This window comes from Mandrillus leucophaeus, unplaced genomic scaffold (genome assembly GCF_000951045.1).
Source record: "Mandrillus leucophaeus isolate KB7577 unplaced genomic scaffold, Mleu.le_1.0 Scaffold260, whole genome shotgun sequence".
NCBI classification, from domain to species: Eukaryota; Metazoa; Chordata; class Mammalia; order Primates; family Cercopithecidae; genus Mandrillus; species Mandrillus leucophaeus.
Window position 1 is genome coordinate 469,337 of NW_012102699.1, and position 22,437 is coordinate 491,773.

A 22,437-nucleotide genomic window follows, 5' to 3' on the forward strand; every position below is an offset into this window, starting at 1 on the left:
TCAACCCTCCTTTTACAGATAACAGAACCAAGCCTTGGAGGCTGTGACCTGAACAGGGGAGCCAACAGAGATGGGACAGGACCCTGGCGGAGTCCTCACCATACAATCAAATGAAACAGGAAGATAGCTCAAAACAGTCCTAGTGGCATGTTTCTGGGGCAAATGGGACAGAGCTCATAGAACTCTACACCTTCAGCTGCAATGGAAGGTGGTTTGCTGATAACGCCCATTCTAAAAGCAAATGGAAAGCTCCCACACTGTGTTGAATTTTTTTAAATGGATGCGCAAGAGTTAAATCTTAGATCTTTGGTTGAACTAAATTACCCTTAGCAGGTGCTATTTTCAGACCTCAAGCTTTCCCATCATAAAGTTTAAAAAAGAACGATTTGTCTAAAAAGCAGGTAGAGATATTCATTGACAAGGGCTTAGATGTTTTAGGATTTTAATGTTCTTTACATATTCAACATAAAATACTGACAATAGATAAACAATAGGGGAAAGACTTTTCAGCAAAGTATCACTCTTGTCATCAAACATTACAAAGAAAACAGTCAAGAGAACAAAGGATAGGGTAATTTAACAGAAATGTTTAGTTTAATGGCATAATTGAAAAACAACCAACCAATCAACTTTCTCTTCTACCTCTGGAAAGAACAGTAAAAATGAATCAAGAACTTCTAGATCTTTTTCATAAAACAGCTTAAAAAGAGGAAGAGGAGGGCTGAGGAGGGGGTGCAACTGTTGCTAATGGAATAATGCACAAGGTCAAGGATTTAATAAATTCTAAAAGTGTCTACATGTATCAGTGATAACCATATTATTCGAAATATAAATGTATAGAGATATAAAGTATATGGTATTAGAAACAGACCTTGCTAATAGAAACATATATAAAGTATGTCACTTCTCTTGTGATAACAGTATAAAGATCGATCTACAGTTTGCCCTTTGCCTGGTACTCTTAAACCGCTCCTTCAATGGTCAATGTTGACCTTGAATCAACAGCCGCTGAACCCAGGAGACCCCACAGATGTCTAGATTCAGCACCTAGAAGGCCCCACCTACCCTCTATGCTGTGTGTTCCCATGACTCCAGAAATAATTAATTGCAACTTGCATTATTAAGTCCACAGGCAAGTTTGAAATCTAACTAGAAAAAGTAGCAGCAAAGGCAAAATAAGCAGGAATTTGTTAGAAAAGCAACAAGAAGGTTTCTTAAAATGTTTCCAGTTCAAGTCAGAATTAAGGTGAACATTAGGTCCCACCAGCTTTACAGAGCCGTAGATGTTTTGCTGTTCTTTCAAAAAAGAAGAATCTACAATAAACATGTTCATTTAAGAAAAATACTGTGTTTGTTAACTCTTTGTAGCCATCCGCAAGTTACTTTAAACTTTGTATGTTGTTCAGGAACAGAGTATATCCTGGTTAGGATGTGTTCATAGCTGATGCATCTCCAAAAAATTTTTCATGAAGGCGGCCAGCTTCTGAACATCTTCAATCGTGACAGCATTATACAGAGAGGCCCGGATGCCTCCCACAGACCTAGAATGACCAAAGATCCAGGCATTGAGAACAAAAACGTCTAATTTAGCACCAAAACGACTTTTTCTAGCCACTGTCTCCTGAGAGTTGCAGCACCTGAGACCATCGTTTCCAGTCTCCGACCTAAAAACTCCCGACACCTGGCACAGAGCTTCACGCGTCTCAGTCATCAGAAAATTCTCCCTTAAGCTGTGAAGGTTCACCATGCTCACATTTAACTGAGAGTCATTCAAACTATTCACTGTTAGCAAAGAAAGAAAACAAGATGGGAGGGAGAGAAGATAAGCTGGAAGAAGATAGCGATTCTGTTCACCATTCATGAGCCTGCCGTGACAGTGCCAGCAAGATGGGGGCCAGGCATCTCCCTGCTGCTCTTCTTATGTGAGGACATTTATTTTTCATAGAGCATGCAAGACTAGCTACTAATTTGATGTTCAGTTGGAATAATAATGATGCTCTACCTTCGGAACAGAGTGGTGCTGGCCTCATCAGAGATGGAATGGCAACCTCTGTGCTATACGAGCAGTGTAAGAGATTTTTCAAAGGTAATTTTGCCAAAACCCCCATGGAAGATGGAGCACCATTATACTCTCAGCTGGGGAATTACACAAAGGGTTCCATAAACAACAGGAAGAAGGCACATCCTTATAACAGCTGGGTTGGCCCAACAAAGTACATAACTGCCACTCCAAGCTAAGCAGGCTCCTAGAGATTTGTTTTATTCTGCATTTGAAAAACTAAGCTAATTCTTTGCCAAGCTTGTGGATTGCAGATGTACTCACCTATGCCCTTTCAAGGACAACATATTGAGTTCAAGAGCTTTATCAAGAAATCTTTTTTCTAAAGCATCATCTCCTTTGGCATTGCCAATGCGGAATGGAATATTCATCTTGCTTCTATTTTGGGGCTCCACTGGACATCTGAAAAACATGTTCTTTATTCCAGCTACTTTTCTGAAATGTATGGGTTGTCATAAACAAATCAACAGATTTTTAAAGACACTTCCTAGATGTAAGCAGAAGATTTTTTTAAAAACAAAAAACAAAAAATCTGCCCCAGCACATTTATTGTTTACTTAAGGAAACCAAACTCTTGCATATGGAACAGTGGGTTATCATCCCCTTGTATGACTTATACTTAATTCCCATCAGCCTCAGTTTCCTCACCTGAAAACTGGGAATAATAATATCTCCATTTCAGACTAGTTGTGACAGTTTAGTGGCACTACATATATGAAGCTTCCAACACATGGCAGCCGCACGGCAAATGTGACTGACCTCTTTCTCTGCAAGGCTGCAGAGAAATGATAAGTTGGTCCTATAGTGGCTATAAGGCAAAAATAATGAGCAGCAACTTTAAAGGACTTACCATGGTATTGCCCCAAGCTGTGTGACCTTGAGCACGTTACTTAACCTCTCTGCTATGCCTCACTTTCCTCATCTGAACAGTCGTAATAATAGAGGAACCTATCTCAACCACCTCAAGTTGTCATAAGCATTAAATAAGTCAGTATTTATAGAGAATTTTTGTGGCCCATTTAAAAATAAGAAGAGGTGGAATCTAATTTTCCATCTTTTGAATCTGAGCTGGCCTTTTGACTGGCTTTGGCCAAGAGATTACAACAGACTCTTTGCAACTTCCAAGCTTAGGCCTCAAGAGACCTTACAGCCTCTCTTCCTACTCTCTTAAAATATCACTGTCATGGTGGCTCACACCTGTAATCCCAGCACTTTGGGAGGCCGAGGCGGGTGGATCATGAGGTCAGGAGTCTGAGACCAGCCTGACCAACATGGTGAAACCCCTGTCTCTACTAAAAAAATAAAAAAATTTAAAAAATTAGCTGGGCATGGTGGCGCATGCCTGTAATCCCAGCTACTCAGGAGGCTAAGGCAGGAGAATTGCTTGAACTCGGGAGGCAGAGATTGCCGTGAGCCAAGATTGCGCCAGAGTACTCCAGCCTGGGTGACAGAGCAAGACTCTGTCTCAAAAAAAAAAAAAAAATATATATATATATATATGTATTGCTGTATTGCTGTCACTTAAGCATGTCTGAGCTAGCGTGCTGGAAATAAGTGTCCCAGCCAACAGCCAGCACCAACTGCCAGATTATGTGAAACCACTGTAGACCATCTGGCTCAAACCAATAACTAGATGATGACTTCAGTAGAATAAGACATCCCAAGACCAGCAGAAGAACCCCCTAGCTGAGCTCAGCCCAACCTGCTGACCCAAAAAACTACAAGCAAGAGAATGGTGGTTGTTTTCAGTCACTTAAGTTTTTAAGGTGTTCTATGATGCAGAAATAAATAACTGACACAATTTAAAACTGTGTCTGCAACACACTAAATGCTATATAAGTACCTGTTAATACATTTATCTTTTAAAAATTTTTTATTTTTAATTTTTCTGGGTACATAGTAGGTGTATGTCTTTATGGGAATAAATTCATCTTTTTATTCCCAGCACCTTGCATAAGGTACATATCGACTCTCAAAAATGATTATGAGTGAATTTTTGTCTAGGAAAGGTTCGTGTTTGACTTCAGTTTCTGCTTTGGAAAATAAGCAGCCAAAATTATTTTTCACTGGCAACCAAAGGAGACAAATGGAAGAGTAGCTGACATTACTCTGCAATTAAAAAAAAAAAAAAGGCACAATGTGTATAATCCTCTCTTTCTCTCTTTCCCTTTGCTCAAGTATATCCTATTTTATTCTTACACTTCTACGGGTAGAATTCATTAAAATTACAGCAAATAAAGGCAGTGTGAGAGGCCCCCTAAGGGCACATCTGTAATTCTTATTAAAGTTAATGAGAGTCTAGAACATACCTTTGAGCAAAAGAGAGGCCAAAGGGGAAACCAAATATGTGGAAAAGATTTTGAGCCTGAATTCCAGGCCCCACTATTCGAAGTGGTAGGTTTCATGGCTGATGTTGAAATTAAACATTCAGCGGCTACCCTCTTTTGATATTCCACTGCCTCAGGCTCCCAACGTGAGGCTCCAATCAGAGAGGTGGAGCAACAAAAAGCACATTTAACTTAAGAGAAAAAAAAATTGAAAGCAGGAAGAATTAAGCATCTGTATTTACAGTTCCTCTCCCTCCAACTTACCCATCCTATCATGAAAGTAGAAGATATCACAAAGCAATAATGTCATAAAAGTGAGAAATTAAAGACTAAATTGTCATGCAACAAATATTTATGCACTACCCATGGGAGAATGTCTCTAGTATGGGGCTGGGGGTAGAAAAAAAGATGAAAGGAAATTAACTGCTCCCAATCTACAGACAGATAGCTCCGGAGGGAATTACAATTATATGTAAGAAGTGCTGTAACAGCCAAGGGCTGTAAAGGCAGAGATGCCAGATAAGGAATTATGCAGAGGCAAGGTTGACAGCTTTCAGGGGAGGGGACACAGCGTGGTTACAACAGATGAGAAGGAAGGGCATCTGGCAGACAGCTGCATCTGCAAAGGCACAAAGGCTTCCAGCAAGTCCGCTGACTTAACTGAAGCACTGGCTTCCTGGCTGGGGTGGCTGGGAAGACCCACAGGGCCAGGGCTGTGGAGTGCCCTGCTGGGAACTTGACTGGATCCTTCAGCAATGAGGAGTAATCCAGTTTGTATAACAAAATGTGGTCTGTGTTTTAGAAAAACAATTATAGCACACAGAGGAGAGACTGGGGGGTGAAGAAACTGGGAACTCACAGAGCTGCTGGAAAGCTTTTATGAAGAACTTTCTAGGGTTCCAGTATCTAATATGGCCACAGTAGTCTAAAATGACCAAAGTCATTTTTTTCCACCTTTAGGAAGCTACATGGGAACAACCAGATCACACAGCCCTGATGCTACTGTGCATGTGAATGAACCTGTTTTCTGCTTCATTCCTGAAAGATGCACGTCTATTTTGGATTGTATATTGTGTTTGTGTATTTACGCTTTGATTCATAGTAATGTCTCATGTTATGGGTTTGCACTGAACGCAAACTGTAAACTAAAAAAAGGAAATGGCTGAAAAAACAAAAAAAGAAACTTTCTAGGTCAAAAGAGCTAGGGCCTGTACCAAGGTGCCGGCACTGAGGAGCTTCAAGCATGGGCGGCAAACTCAAAGCCAGCAGGTCCCCGCACTACTCACATGAATGAGTAGGACGGGCCGGTGTGGAAGGTGCAGACGAGCTCTCACATTTTAAACGTGGAGGACTAGTCTGAAAAAGAGGCTCTCCCTTTTTTTTTCCTGAAACATATGGCTGTCTCTGTCAAATTTTCTTTTTCCCAATTTCAGAGGCACATGGATTATGGAATAAGAAACCAGATCTCTAAGTATCTTCCAAGAGCCCAATCTTGGCTCCAATTGTGTTTTTAAACACGGGTGACCCCTATCAAGCACCACTGTGGGCTGGATCTAGCTCCTGCTCCCCAGTGAGCAGTCCCGGGAGTTAACACCAAATTTCAGAGGTGACCAAGTCTGTTGTTTGAATGGGTTGAGGGGTGAGGTAGGAGAAGGGGCCAAGGTAGACTGAGAGGCTGTGAGGGCTATGGATGGGCATGGAACCAGCTGGTAATCCCAGGGCTGCAAATATTTAAGGAGAAAGTCCAAGTGGGAGCCAAGGAAAGAGCCACGCTTCCCAACGTCTAGGTGGAGCACAGAGAAGATGTCAACAGGCGTTCTGGGAAAGCGGTTTCATGGCCAGAGAAACTTAGGGAAGCTGCATTCACAGAGCTAGGCAGACCTCCTCATTCCTGACTTCCTGAAGCCTCTCAAGGGCTCAGCGACCACATAAATGAGGAACCTCCAGGAGATCAGACAGGAATGCAGTGATCCCCCATGACTGAAATATGCTTCCTATTGCGGGGATGAGAGTTCCAGACAGTCCCCAAGGAGACAAGCTGCTCAGAGACACACCGAGACTTCCCAAGGTACTGGAGGAGGGGAACATGGCGGAGGTACACCATGGCGGAGGTACACAAAGGTGGCAAAGCTCAGAAGGGAACGCAAGAAAGTCACAGGAGATGAGAAGGCGATGAAGAAACATCACTCCACCGTCAGGCCCCTCTGAAAGGATGTGTCAGATACACAGGCAATGCGAAAGAAGAGTACGTGAAGAGAAGCCCACCAAATGTAACCCTATGTAGGCCTCTCCTTACTGCCTGGTTTTGTCAACAAAAAATTAATTTTAAATTTGTACACGATTATGAAAATTTAGAATAAAAATATGAAGATCTGCCACCCTTCTTCCCACAGAGGTGGCTACCCTAACGGTCTGCTGTGCATTCCTCAGGATCGTTTTAGATACACACAAGTACATCTGTGTGTATATGCGAGTATACATCTATGTGTGTCTATGTGTATATACGTATTGATATATAACTGTTGTAGATTTTTTGTTTTTGTTTTTGTTTGAGACAGGGTCTCACTCTGTCACCCAGGTTGGAGTGTGGTGGTCCAATCTCAGCCTCCTGCAGCCTCGACCTCCTGGGATCAAGCGATCCTCCCGCCTCAGCTTCCCAAGTAGCTGGGACTATAGGCACGCACCACCACACCCGGCTGATTTTTGTTATTATTATTATTTGTAGAGACGAGATCTCACTATGTTGCCCAGGCTGGTCTCGAACTCCTTGGAGGTCAAACATTTCCCACCTTGGACTCCCAAAGTGCTAGGATTACAAGCATCAGCCACTGCACCTGGCCTTGTTGTAGTTTTTAAAGACTCATAGATTTGTCTTTTTCTATATTTGCTCTTGCTCCTTTTGGTCTGATGACATAACACAGTCATCTTCCCATGTCTGTTAAGAGACTTGCTTCATCCTTCTCAATGCAGTTATTCCATATTACCCACAGATCCTAATTTATTTCATCAGACCCCTACTGATGGGCATGTCTCCATATTTTCACCATTACATCCTACACTGGACTTGCTGGTTCCTAATTTTGTGCACACCACTGTACCCAGGCAGAGTGCCTCGGAAAATAATTAAGGGCATCAGGAACAAAATAAGAAAGCATAGAAGGAATTCTGCCAGAAGGGTAAATGTGTAGACATAAAAATCCTTGGTCAAAGCGCATGTAAGTTTTGAATTATAATGAGTGCTGCAATCTCATTATAATTCAAATTTGTCCAGATTTATACTCTCAGCAAAAGTGCATCGCCTCACTAGCACCAGATGTTATCAATCCTCTTAATGTCTGCAGATCAAAGGCAAAACATATCTCACGGTTTTAATCTGCATGTCCTAAGGAACTAATGAAGGTGGCATCTTTCCATTTGTCTATGAGGCAGCTTGCATTTCTTCTGAGTTGTTTCCTCATACTGTTAGCAACCACCACACCCCCACTTTTATTTCTTTATCCTTTTTCATTCATCTGTGGGTTCTTGCCTATATTAAGGATAGTAACCTTTATGTGTTATATACTACAAAATCTTTCTTATTCTGTCATTTTTAATTCTGTTTATGATGTCTTAAGCCATATAAAATTTTAAAATGTTCATGTCATTAAATATGTCATTCTTTTACTTTATGGCTTAAGTTGTATGGCCTCTTTAAGGCCTTCTGCACTCCTGGACTTAGATAGCAGCAGAGGTTCTGGAATGAGCCTTCCAGCCCCATGTTCATAGCCTGGCTGCTCCCACTTCCCAGCTGCATCCTTGTCCTATCTGTGCTTCTGCTGCATAGGCTCAATGTCTACTTCACAGGGTTGTGATGACAACAAAAGGCATTCACCAGTGTAAGGTGCCTAGGACTCTGCCTGCTTCATTTTATTTTAGGGTCTTCACTAGACCCATCACGTGCCTCCTTCTCTTTCCTAAGGCCTGGTAGCCACATAAGGTGATAAAGGTGACCTCAGATCCAGACATGGAATCTGTCACTTGCACATCCTTATATAATAAAATAAATATCTATTATATACTTATAAAATTAATTATATTACAAAAGCTTGTATTATATAAGCACTGTGTGTCAGGAATATCATAATTGCTTTACATAACAATAACCACAAATAATGCTATTAAGAGCTAACATGCAAGGAATGCTTCCTATGTGCCAAGCACTGTTTCTAGCACTTTATACAAATTAACCAGCACAAGAGTCCTCAATCCTTAATGTAAAAATGCTCTCAATCCTTATATTATGTACTCTTGATTCAGAAGCATTTCCTTTTAATTCTCTTGACAATTTTAAGAAGTACGTATCATTACCTCCATGGTACAGATGAGAAAACTGTGGCTTAGAGCAGTTAGGTCACTTGCGCGAGGTCACATGCACCGCAGTGGCAAAGTGAGGCTTCTAAGCCCAAGATGCTAAACAGCCCACGTGGGCTCAATATGGAGTCAGTCAGCACAGTGTGGGTGACTGGGCTATGGAATCAACTCGGAGGCTTTGAAGGTTGTCTTATCTAGTCCCAGAATTCCCTGCCAAGGTCACCAGCAGGGCCAGTGAAACCCCCAGCAAACAACCTGGAACCATGTTAAGTAAAGGAGCTGGCTTACGAGTCAGGGGGCATGGAAGTGGGGAGGGATGCATCTTCTCAGAGACAAAAATGAGGAGCAAAGGTGGTGGTAAATTGCAAATTCTAATTCTAGGTATTCCTCTTTAAAATGCAAGCCTCCCATGGGGCCATGTTGCTCCACTATTTCCATAGTTCCGAAGAAAAGAAGACTTTCCTGAAAACCTAAGTGCGTTCAGGCACAGCCTGGGAGTCTCCAGCTGTAAACAGAGGAGAGACAGAGTAGAGCCTCCTTTCTACTCCAGTAACAAGGTTCCACAGGACACCAAGCGCCTGGGATGACGCTTTCCAGGCAGGCAGCCGAGGGGGTGCTGGGAGTTCCCAGAAAGAGGTTTATTCTGAAAAAGGACCGGAAGTCCTGGGTCAAGGCAGTTCATAAATGAGTGAAGAGCTCTGGGTGTGAAGGGTGACCAGATTCCCCAGGAGATGACCCGCCTGCAACATTAGTTTGGCAGACTGCCTGCTGGGAGAGGCCCAGGTTGAGTGCTTGAAGTTAAAGGACCTAGGGGCGGCGGGGGGGATTCAGGAGATTCCCAGAATTCCTTCTATGCTTTCTTATTTTGTTCCTGATGCCCTTAATTTTTTTCCCAGTGGTATCACCATTCTTTCTGTCCTCTAATATCATGTCTAACCATCTCCTGAGAAATATGTAGAGCTAAAAGCTAATAGAAAAACTGGTCTCCCATCCACTATAACCACCAAGTGCTTTTACTCACATTCAGGTTCTCAGCACTTTTTAGGGAGCCAGGGAAGATGATTTATTCTTCTCGGTCTTCCAGGAGCCTAGAACAAGACTAGTCTACAGAGTGGGTGGTCAGGAGTCATTTTATGGATGGATGGATGGATGGATGGATGGATGGATGGATGGGTGGGTAGGTGGGAGAATGGATGAGTGGATGGATGGATGGGTAGATGGATGGATGGATGGACAAGTGGGTAGACGGATGGATAGGTAAAAGGGTGAATGGACAGATGAGTGGGTGGGTAGATGGGTGGATGAATGAGTAGATGGATGGATGGATGGATGGATAGATAGATAGACGGGTAGATAAGTGGAAGGGTGGATGGATAGATGGAAGGGTGGATGGGTAGGTAGATGGATGGATAGGTGGGTGGGTGAATGGGTAGGTGAATGGATGGATGGGTGGACAGATGGAGGGATGGATGGATGGATGGATGGATGATTGATGGATGAGTGAATGGGTAGATGAGTGGATGGATGAATGAATGGATAGATGAATGGGTGGACAGATGGATGTATGGATGAGTGGATGGGTGAATGAATGGGCAGGTGGATAGATGGGTGGATGGGTGAATGGGGAGATGGGTGAATAGGTAGGTGGAAGGATGGATGGGTAATGGATGGTAGATGGATGAGTGAGTGGGTGAATGGATGGATAGGTAGGTGGGTGGTGGATGAATAGATGGATAGGTGGGTCAGTGGTGGATGGATGAGTGGATGACAGGATGAATGTATAGGTGAATGAGTGGACAGATGGATGAATGAATGAATGAATGAATGAGTGAATGAGTGGATGGACAGATGGGTAGGTAGGTGGATGGGTGGGTGAGTAGATGAATGAATGAATAAATAGGTGGACTAAACACATTCTCACATGCTTCCACAGACCTTCCTTCCAATCCCAGCATAAGCCATCCCCTTCAAGCAGCCCATGCTCTGCTCCCCAAACACATTGTACACTCTTCCCTCAGTGCCTTTGCAGGGATGATTCTAACCTTTCTAAAGGTTAGAACTCTAAACCTTTCTGCCCTCTTCTCTGCCTGATTCTACTCATGACCAGGGCTCATAATAAGCTGATGCAAAAGCCCTCTCTTCACCTCCAACCAAACAGTATCCCCTTTTCCAGGCTCACGCCACATTCTTTAGCCCTTGGCTATGAAATCCTTGGATACCTACTGCTAATTGTGCATGTTAAATGGCTTCAGTGAGCACAGGCAGGGTATCCTGGCCTCCCGACTCACACATCAAGGTACAGGGTGGAAGTTTCCCCAGCACCGAGCCCCCAGCCTGCACTTGCTTCTCTGTTGCACAGAACCAGAGAACAGGCAGTAATGCAGAGTGTGTATCCCTTCCCCAAGATGGTAGCTGGGAAAGGAACCCAAAGGCCAAGGCATCCTGCCAAGCCTAACTCCCCCGGGCTTGCAGCTGGAGGAGGACCACTGCATGCCAAGAGCTCACAAAAGCAGGCAATAAGCATTGCAAGAACAAAGGTGGCAGCAGCATGCCATCCAAAAAGTACACCAGCACTGCCCACCCATGGGTGGTTATGGAGATGTGTTAGTTAAATCTTGGCTAAAAAGTACAATTCTAAGTTAGGATTGAGGCATCATTTTGTCTGTCCCACGTGGCCACTGAATTATCTGAGAGAGGACAAATTTCCAACTTACCATCAAGCAGATATTTTTGTTACAATAGACTGAACCTCAAAGAGCAATGACCACTAAGAAGGGGGTTCTCAGTTTGGTGGGTTTAAGCATTTATGTATATGTGTAGGTGCACATACATGCACACAGCGGAAAGTCTGGTCTTTGTATACCTGTACCCACCCTTAAGGGAAAGGGAAAAGCAAATGGAGATACCACCTGTTATGCTTCTCTGCATCCAAGGCACTGCACCAGGTGCTTCCCATCTGGCATTTTGGTGAAGGGCCCAATGCTGTGGATTGAATGGTGACCCTGAAAAGGTATGCCCATGTCCGAACCCCCAGAATCTATCTGTGAATATGACCTATTTGGAAAAAATGGCCTTTGCAGATGTCATTACGTGAAGGATCTCGACGTGAGATGATCCTGGATTATCTGGATAGGCCCTAAATCCAAAGACCTCTCTTTTTAAGAGACAGAAGGGAAGACACGGCAGAAAGGAGAAGGCCACGTGAAGACAGATGTGGAGGCTGGAGTGATGCAGCCACGAATCAAGGACCACCTGGAGCCACGAGACGCTGAAGGAGGCAAGGCATGGCTCTCTGGAGGGAACAAAACTCTGCTGACAGTTTGATTTTGAACTTCTGGCCCCAGAAGAGTGAGAATAAGTCTTCTGATGTTTTGAGCCACTAAGTCTCTAGCACTTTATTACGCCAGCCCCAGGACACTAATACAAGACCCACACATTTTCTGCGAAATTCCCAGATGCAGGGCTAGTGGGTAAGACATACTCATTAATCATTTGGTCATGGAAATATTTAAACTGGAGTCAACCCCATGCCAAAGCCAATTCCATTCACAGACTCTGGGATAACAGCATCTGTCTTATAAGGAAAGGAGTGAACTTTCTTAAAAAGGGAAATAACGCAGAAAAGGAGGCCAGGAGTGAGTATTTATCCCAAAGATCTCTAACGGGAATCCTTCAATTGACACATTCCAGAAAGTACGTTTTTTCCCAGAAAATGTACAGAGCAAGCAGGGAGTAGACAGGACCTACCCCAGGGGGTGAACTGAGATTCTTCCCCAGGGTGATGTCTTTGGTGTAAGAAACATCACTAACCACTGGAACACAGGTCCCAAAACCTGAGAGCCCCAGGATGGGGCACAGGAGGGAAGAACTCACCACCCATTCCCTTATTCGTGGAGCCCAGGACCACCCACACTCACCAGCATTTTAATGTCTCAGAGAAAGGTGAATATGTCCACTTTTCAAAGGCACACAGTATATACATGGTTTTAAATTCACAAGAGGTAAAATAGTAGATAAAATCCATTGACTTACACGTAGAATCCTTGAGAATTATCAATAATCTCATAAATCATTTGAGATTTGATGGAGCTAAGCTTCTCCATGGCCGCGGCACCTCCATTGTTTTTAATCCACTCCAGGACCAAGCCCATGACGTAGATGCTAAAATGAAGATTTTTTAAAAATCCGTTTAGCTCATCTTTGCAAAAGTAGAAGTATATTCAAGCAAACTGCTGTTTAAGTTCCATTAAAACAGACTTAAAGGCATTATTTGAAACAGACAAGACAGTCAGGTGCAGTGGCTCACACCCATAATCCCAGCACTTTGGAAGACTGAGGCGGAAGGATCGCTTGAAGCCAGGAGTTGGAAACCAGCCTAGGCAACATAGCAAGATCCATCTCTGTAAAAAATGAAAAATTATTTGGGCGTGATAGTATGTGCCTATAGTCCCAGCTACTTGGGAGGCAGAGCAGGGAGGAATGCTTGAGCCCAGGGGTTCGAGGTTGCAGTGAGCTATGATCACACCAATGCACTCTAGCCTGGGTGACAGAGTGAGACCCTGTCTCCAAAAATAAAATAAAGAAAATACACAAGACAAAAGCAGGGCTTGTGTGAACAAGAGCATGTCATCAAGCAAGGACTAGAGTCAATCCAATTCTAGACCCCTGAGGGCCATTCAGAAAAAGGTTTAATGAGATTTTTCACTAAACGTCATATCAATCCCTCCTTGTCCAGCTCAAGCCCTAATGTAAACTCTTCTTGACACCAGAACACACTTCCTTATCTCCACCAGAAGGCATCAGCAGACCCCAATCCTGCCCCGACCCAGAGCAAGCTCTTCACTTCCTGAACTCCCAGAGCACCTTGCCCATATTTCCTGCATCGTTTTTTTCCACTTGCTCCTTTATTTTAAGTTTCTGTGTGCCTGTGGTTTGGCCTCTGTGGTCTTGGAAGGCTAGAAGCCCACACTGTTCATCTTTTCTACCCACAGCCTTAGCACAGTGCCTTCCAGCCAGCAGAGAGCACTGTGGCAGAGTGGTTAAAAGGATGGGTTCCCCGTCCCAGTCCTGACTCCCGTCGCAGGGCAGCCACTCACTAACAGACTACCCAGGATTAGTCACCTCAGCTTTCCCATCTGGAACCAGGAGATTCACCTACCTGTGGTGGACACGTGGCATTTTATCCACCCTGCTCTTCCCAACTCCACCCTCCAGCCAGTATGCAGGTCCAGCAAGGCCCCTGACTCCCTGGTCTCAGAGTTGGGCATGGGACCTAACTGGGCCAATCAGGGCCTTCCTTGAGATTTTCTCAATTGGGAGTGGGGAGAAAGAGTGAGGAGAGCAGAAAAAGGGGCAGAATATTAGTGCAACTGTGAGACAGGATATGAGAGCCCTAGGGAATCATGTTTCTAGGAAACATCTGAAGAAGACCCATCTGAAAATGAAACCAACATTCCCGCTGAGAGAAACCAGGATCAGAAGTGGAGAGCAGATGGAGGAGGATTTGTGTCCCTGGTTCCAGGAAGTCCAGCTGCACCTCAGCCCTTCCCGCAGCTCAGGACCGTCCCTTTCTGAACCAAGTGTTTCAAATTTTTCCTGCCAGACCGGCGCTTAGCACAGGGCCTGGCACATGGCAGGTGGGCCACACAAATGGTAGTCAGTAGTCCCTTCAAACTTAAGCTGAAAATATGAAACACTGAGGAGCGGCACATGGTTTTCCCCAGTCTGAAAGCCCCTCTCCTTGAGAAGGTGCTAAAGGCTCCACATGTACTCAGTAAAAGCCGAGGGCACAGGAGCAGAGGTTGCCCCGAGAAGACACCATCTCCCTTGAGCAGAGAGTCTGGAGGTCAGCGGCCAACCATGCCCTCTCCAGAGGTATGAATCAAAGGTCCTCTATGGGAATTGTGCAAAAATGTATTGGGCGTCAATGCTCAGCTAAGATCTGGGGTGGGGATACCAGCTGCTTCCTCCTTTATTAACAGGAGGGGAGATGACGGGGTCTGGAAAATGCTCTAACAGCCAGCATCTTGTCACAGGGAAGCCCCCTATACCAACTGGCTCATTCACTGCCTCAAGTGGGACCCAAGGCCTGGGTGCGGTGGCTCATGCCAGCTCATGTTGGCAAAAGCCAACACCGGGCTGCCCAGAGGGGCCTCAGGCAGGGAGCAGACAGCATCCACAAACATCCAACAACCTCTCCTGAAGCCTCCCCAGCCTACCTCCCCACAGCCCTGGGAAGAAAGAGCAGGAGTGGCTGCTGGCAGAAAGGGAAGGCAGAGAGGAAGAGAAAACAGCCCCTGAGAAATCCACAGCCTCAGCGCTGGCTCTCTGGCTAAACGTCCAAGAAGTCAGAGGGACAAAAGAGAAAGAAGAGAGAAAATAAGAGAAGGGAATGAGTACTTCCTGAAGTCTACTGTGGCCTCAGTCTATTTTCATGGATCACAATAATCCTCGGGTTAGAGATACCATCATCCCATTTTCCAGATGAGGAAACTGAGGATCAGAGAGCTTAACTTGCCTCAAGTCATCTGGCGAGCAGCTTAAAGCCAGGACTCCAACTCCAGCCTGTCTGACTCCAAGAGTGCAAGCTCTTCCCACAAGTATCCAGACCCTCTGCTTTGCCAGGGGCTGCAGGGCCCCAGTCGCTAGCTGCCCTGTAAGTGGGACTGCAGGGCTATCACCACACACCAGTCACAGTGGCCAAGTCCAGCACACAGCACACACGCATGTGGGTGTGCATTCCCGACACGAGGCTGCCCAGCCCTCTCTGTTCAGCAGATGCTCTACAACTCCCACTTCACTTCCAACTGCTCCTCTCCCACACCTGCAGCCTGCTCACCCCCTACCTCTACACAGAACCTACCTCCACACTGAACCTACCTCCACACTGAAGCACAGAAACACACCCTGCCATGTGACTGAATCCAAGCAGCGTCACCCTGTGCCAGGTCACCAACAATACTTCCAGGTGACCAAGCTTCGCTTTTGCCTGCAGCTCTGTGTTATTCCAGGGTTTCAGGGCTGACCTGGGCCCTTGCTGCACTTTGGATTTGGTTTCTCTAAATCCAAAGTGCAGCAAGGGCCCATGTCAGGTTCACCGTCCTAGCCAGACCTCAGTACCGACGCCTGAACCCCTAGCTGGCTGCTGCGCTCACACTCGCCGCCCATGCTCTCTGGATTTCTTAATGAATCTGAGCAGGCAAGTCTAGCAGAAAGCTCACCCACTTTTAGGGGCTGCCTGGAGCCAGTACCCGTAACCTGACTCTATGAAGCCTCAACAAGAGGCAGACAAATCAGAAGCAAGCAGGCTGTCCTGAAGACTGAAGACATCCCTGGGGTAGGAGGTCCTGCCCTCCTCTCCCACTCAGTCCTCTGCACAGCACTGATGTCTAGCCCCTGTGACTCTACTTAACACAAGACCCTTGTGGCTTCCAGTTCTTTATTAACCCATGTTCAACTCCCATACAATCTAAAATCTTGAGCCGGGCGCGGTGGCTCACGCCTATAATCCCAGCACTTTGGGAGGCCGAGGCGGGCGGATCACGAGGTCAGGAGATCGAGATCACAGTGAAACCCCGTCTCTACTAAAAATACAAAAAATTAGCCGGGCGCGGTGGTGGGCGCCTGTAGTCCCAGCTACTCGGGAGGCTGAGCCAGGAGAATGGCGTGAACCCGGGAGGTGGAGCTTGCGGTGAGCCGAGATCGCGCCACTGCACTCCAGCCTGGGCCACAGAACTAGACTCCCTCTCAAAAAAAAAAGACAACACAAGGGCTCTAAAATGCTTATGCAGGCCGGGCGCGGTGGCTCAAGCCTGTAATCCCAGCACTTTGGGAGGCTGAGACGGGCGGATCACGAGGTCAGGAGATCGAGACCATCCTGGCTAACATGGTGAAACCCCGTCTCTACTAAAAAAAAAAATAAAAAAACTAGCCGGGCGAGGTGGTGGGTGCCTGTAGTCCCAGCTACTTGGGAGGCTGAGGCAGGAGAATGGCGTAAACCCGGGAGGCAGAGCTTGCCGTGAGCTGAGATCCGGCCACTGCACTCCAGCCTGGGCGACAGAGCAAGACTCTGTCTCAAAAAATAAATAAATAAAATAAAATAAAATAAAATGCTTATGCAGCTTACAGCATGGTCTCAATTCTTCTCACTACCAGTGTGACATTTTTAACAGATTTGTGCCTTCATTTCTAAAATGCCACCTGTAAACACACAGGATAGGGTTCCTAACTCTGCCTATTAAATGATTAAATAAATCGAGGTATGTCCATTCTACAGGACACCATATATATTTTAAAACAAAAAAAGGGCCAGGTGTGGTGGCTCATGCCTGTAATCCCAACACTTTGGGAGGTCAGTGTGGGAGAATAGCTTGAGGCCAGGAGTTTGAGACCAGCCTGGACAACATATTGAGACCCCGTCACCCTAAGTTTTTTTTTTTTAATGTAGCCAGGCATGGTGGCACTTGCCTGTAGTCCTAGCTACTCAAGAGGCCCAGGTGGGAGGATCACTTGAGCCCAGGAGTTTGCGGTTACTGAGAGCTGTGATCACACTGCTGCACTCCAGCCTGGGCACCAGAGCAAGGCCCTGTCTCTAACAAAAATAAAATTTTAAAGTAAAAAATAAAAATAGGCATTTCCGCTGACATAGCAGAATGCCAATGTCTATTGTGGAGTGGAAAAATAGAATTCAGAACAATTTGTATGGTAAAGTTCAAGTTCCATTTGCATGATTAAATATATGACTGCATATTTGCATATGCCCAGTTAAGGGTGTGTTAGGATGCAAAGCAAGCAGTGAATAGTGGCTACCCTGGTGACTCCGCCCACTTGCAATTCTTTGCTGAGAGTATGTTACTGTTTGTTTGTTTTTTGAGGCGGAGTTTTGTTGTCACCCAGGCCTGAGTGCAGTGACACGATCTCGGCTCACGCAACCTCCGCCTACCAGGTTCAAGCGATTCTCCTGCCTCAGCCTCCAGAATAGCTAGGACTACAGGTGCACACCACCACTCCTGGCTAATTTTTGTATTTTTAGTAGAGACAGGGTTTCACCATGTTGGCCAGGCTGGTCTCAAACTCCTGACCTCAGGTAATCTGCCCACCTCAGCCTCCTAAAGTGCTGGGATTACAGGCATGAGCCACTGCACCCAGCCTAAGAGTATGTTACTGTTATAAATTTTTTTAAGCAATACGAAATAGTCCCTGTGCACCAGGGCTTAGAAAAGGACACCAGAAAGTCCCCCCGGAAAACTCTCCCTGGCTGTTCTAAGACTCCAGCTCTGCAGATGAGCTTCTGAAGTCGATGTTATGGCACAGTTTTCTCAGGAATCGGTGAATGTAACCACGGAGTTGAGCACTTCTCCCAGAGGAAAGCTCCCAAAACTGGCTCCACTACACACCCCACTGTGGATTCCAGGATTCCAGGTGTCTCCATCCCACTGAGAGAAGGTAGTCTGGGACCAGGGAAGTCCTCCAAACAGACTCACAGACTTAACTTGCATGCTCCCATTCTTTTATTTATTTATTATTATTATTTTTGAGATGGAGTTTTGCTCTTGTTGCCCAGGCTGGAGTGCGATGGCACAATCTCAGCTCACTGTGACTTCTGCCTCCTGGGTTCAAGCGATTCTCCTGCCTCAGCCTCCTGAGTAGCTGGGATTACAGGCATGCGCCACCACGCCTGGCTAATTTTTGTATTTTTAGTAGAGACGGGGTTTGTCCATGTTGGTCAGGGTGGTCTTGAACTCCCGATCTCAGGTGATCCACCTGCCTCGGCTTCCCAAAGTGCTGGGATTACAGATGTGAGCCATCGCACCTGGCCTGTTCCCATTCTTTTAAGAGGTGGCCTAAAATTAATGGTCTATTTGTTTTGTATTTTTATTAGTTACTTCACCTCATATTGCAGCTAAAACAAATGTACGCTTGTGTATTCAGTTAGTCACGGTAAGTAAAAAGTATTTTGTGTGGTCAGAAGGGAAGTTTAGGGACCTTTTCTTCTATCCACTAATTGGGGTTAGTGTGTTCTACTGAAGGGTTAAAGAGAACAGCAGCATGTCCTTTATTCCACTCCAGTTCATCGCTCAGGGCTACAGAGCAACGATTTGAAGGCAGTTTTATCCAGCACAATTGAATCAAAGTTCCCAGGGCCTATGGTCATTAGACTCAGGGGGAAAAAAAAAACATGGCTTCTTTTCAAAAGTAAGGCCGTTTCAAGAACTCTAGTATGTGATACAAAGTTCTGAAGGGTTCCAGGTACCCCATCAGCCTCACATCACGGACTGAGGAGGGCATTTTGCACACATCTTGATGTCTCCATTTGTAGCTTGTTCTCATTGGGTGAGCTAGGATTTTCTAACTTGCATGTTTTTTTTTTTGTTTGTTTGTTTTTGTTGTTGTTGTTTTGAGATGGAGTCTTGCTCTGTCACCCAGGCTGGAGGGCAGTGGCATGATCTCGGCTCACTGCAACCTCTGCCTCCCGGGTTCAAGGGATTCTCCTGCCTCAGCCTCCTGAGTAGCTGGGACTACAGGTGCCTGTCACCATGCCCAGCTAATTTTTGTATTTTTGGTAGAGACGGGGTTTCACCATGTTAGTCCAGCTGGTCTCGAATTCCTGACCTCATGATCCACCCACCTCAGCCTCCCAAAGTGCTGGGATTACAGGCATGAGCCATCGTGCCCGGCCTAACCTTGCATTTTTAAGTACTGCAAATGAGCTCCATTTAAAGTCATGGATTTATGGTTAATCTTCAAACATACAGAATTAGACAGAACATTTTTTTTTTTTTTTCTTATGGGGTAAAAAGAAAGAAAGCAACTTCCAAGGAGTATCTTGGAGTCAGAATCCATTACTTAAGTATCTTCTATCTTCTCTATTTACAAATTCTCATCATATTATTAACAATCCTGACTGGCCCTGAGATGGTCTCAATGAACACTGTTCTGATCTGTCTAGGGGAGAAACTCGGCCCCTTTTCTGCCCTTGTTTCTGCCTCTGTCCTTCCTCCGGCAGGAAAGCTCTGGAAGGGGAGTTCCTGCCCTCCCCCTCATCCCCACCCACAGTGGGCCAGAGGAGCCCAACCACTGGTCAAGCACAGGGGGCGGTAGGGGAGTCACCCTATGAGAAACTCTCTTCCAGGACAACTTTCTGTGTCTCCAGGTCTGACTCCAGCCATCTTCATCTCCCATTAGAAAGACTGGCCTGCTTTCCCACTGTTTCCACTAATGGTTTCTCCCCCTAATATTAACAAACAGCATGTGCTAATGTGCTCATTCCTTTCTTTTTTTTTTGAGACGGAATCTCACTCTGTTGCCCAGGCTGGAGTGCAGTGGTGCGATCTCGGCTTGCTGCAACCTCCGCCTCCTGGGTTCAAGCAATTCTCCTGTCTCAGCCTCCCGAGTAGCTGGGACTACAGGCGCCCACCACCACAGCTGGCTAACTTTTTGTATCTTTTAGTGGAGATGGGGTTTCACTGCGTTAGCCAGAATGGTCTCGATCTCCTGACCTCGTGACCCACCTGCCTTGGCTTCCCAAAGTGCTGGGATTACAGGTGTGAGCCATCGCGCCCAGTCGTGTTCATTCCTTTTTTTAAAAATGCTCTTCGAGGTAACCCTTGGAGAAGGTACCACGGGGTGACTGTCTGCCCTGCCCCAAGCTGTACCCTGATCACAACTTGCTGGCCTACAGGCTGTGGGACAGTTCAGGGACAGCACTCCTTCCCTGCCCCCTCCCACCTTCTCACTTCTGAAATGGCTGATGGTCTTGGGCTCCTCTGAAAGCCTCCTCTAGCTGCAAGGCAGGCCCTGGCCCCATCTCCAAACAGGTAAGGACAGCCTCCTCTCCCTCCACCTGCCACGTGCAGCCTGGCACCTCGGCCCCTTCTCCAGGAGGCCAGCACTTGAGGTTCCCAACTGTACCCTCACCACTCAGCCCGCCCAGTTCTTGTGTCCCAGTTGGCCATATATATATATATGTATATATATACACACACACATGCATATAAATAAATGTGTGTGTATATATATAAATAAAATTTATGTATAGCCCAACTCATTTAATCTTCACAGCAACCCAATGAAAGGGGTACTATTATTACTTCTGGAACCTACTACACAGACATGTTAAGTGACTTGCCTAAGGTCACACAGCTAGTAAATACTAGACTCCCTTAGGCAACTGTAAATCTTAAGAGTCATGAAGATTTTCTCAAAATACCCAAGTTTGGGAGTTACAGGATCCTGAGGCAGGGCAACCTTGCTCTCCCTGAAGTGCCGCAACGCAGCCCCCACTCAGCGAATGAGAGCCAGGCTAAGAGGACCCCTCCAGATTAGGCTGAAAAACAGAAAGATGTTGGCTGGGCGCGGTGGCGCATGCCCATAATCCCAATGGTTTAGGAGGTTGAAGCCAGCGGATCACCTGAGGTCAGGAGTTCAAGAGCAGCCTGGCCAACATGGTGAAACCCCGTCTCTACTAAAAGTACAAAAATTAGCTGGGCGTGGTGGCACGCACCTGTAATCCCAGCTACTTGGGAGGCTGAGGCAGAAGAATGGCTTGAACCTGGGAGGCAGAGGTTGCAGTGAGCCGAGATTGTGCCACTGCACTCAAGCCTGGTGACAGAGCGAGACTCCATCTCAAAAAAAAACAAAAACAAAAATCCCTGAAAGGTATTTAAGCCAGTATGTTCTCTGTCAGGCAGCCAGCTTCCCGCAGGCCCAGCAGAGAAAGAAATGAAAGCAGGGGAGGCACAGCCTTTGAAAGTTCTTCTCCAAAGCTGCACTGGCTGTTTGAGATGCAGGCCACAGCACCTCATGTATAGAGAGCTTTTGGGTTAATGGTGAACCACCAGGTCCTGGATTACCAAGACCAAACAAAAACCAACATCCCCAAAAAAGAGCAAGAGGAAAAGTTGATCAAATAGTAAAGAGAGGGTACAGAGGGAGAGGTGAGCTGGGCAGAGAATCTGATAAGATATCTGGGGCATTTGGTCACTGGCTCCTGGAAACATGCTTTACTTTATTTTACTTATTTATTTAGAGATGGAGTCTCTCTCTGTCACCCAGGCTGGAGTACAATGGTGCCATGTCGGCTCACCGCAACCTCTGCCTCCCCAGCTCAAGCGATTCTCCTGCCTCAGCCTCCTGAGTAGCTGGGATTATAGGCGTGAGCTACCACGCCTGGATAATTTTGTATTTTTGGTAGAAACAGGGTTTCAACATGTTGGTCAGGCTGGTCTCTAGCTCCTGACCTCAAGTGGTCCACCGTCTCGGCCTCCCAAATTGCTAGGATTACAGGCGTGAGCCACCCCGCCCAGCCTTACATGCTTTACTTTAAAATACAACCTCTGCTTTGATGAAAAATAGTGAGACCCTCCCCGGGTCCACAAGACTGACTCCCAGAGTTACCTGAAACATGGAGGCGTGTTGTACAAGGAGCTGTTTCCAGCCTGCACCTTGTATTCCAGGACCGAAGGGCACTCTCGGAGAGCAAACCCCAGCAGGTCATCACGGACAATCACCACGGTGACCCCAGCAGAGCCAACATTCTTCTGGGCACCAGCAAAAATCACACCAAACTTAAAAAGAGAAAGACATGCTGTTTAAGAAGGATTTGGCCATTTTTCATACATGTATGCAAACCTCCCAACTCTTCCCAAAGCACAATTTCTTTAAGGAAATGACTGTATGCTGTGTAGGGAGGAGTTGATGCTC

At 45.9% G+C, this 22,437-nt stretch overlaps 1 protein-coding gene across 2 annotated transcripts in view; it reads right to left on the bottom strand.

The window, feature by feature from the left end:
* Nucleotides 1-425: 425 nt before the first annotated feature.
* PSAT1 (phosphoserine aminotransferase 1) overlaps nucleotides 426-22,437 on the bottom strand; it is a 34,050-nt gene continuing 12,038 nt past the window's right edge. Inside the window, exons 6-9 of one of the 2 annotated variants that reach the window (XM_011984074.1) lie at nucleotides 22,132-22,301; nucleotides 12,769-12,897; nucleotides 2,324-2,461; nucleotides 426-1,541 (exon numbers count right to left, since the gene is read on the bottom strand). In XM_011984074.1, coding sequence (XP_011839464.1) covers nucleotides 1,436-1,541; nucleotides 2,324-2,461; nucleotides 12,769-12,897; nucleotides 22,132-22,301 — 543 coding nt within the window. In that variant the 3' untranslated portion in view covers nucleotides 426-1,435. The remainder of the gene's footprint in view (nucleotides 1,542-2,323; nucleotides 2,462-12,768; nucleotides 12,898-22,131; nucleotides 22,302-22,437) is intronic. The other variant, XM_011984075.1, reaches the window with a different exon arrangement.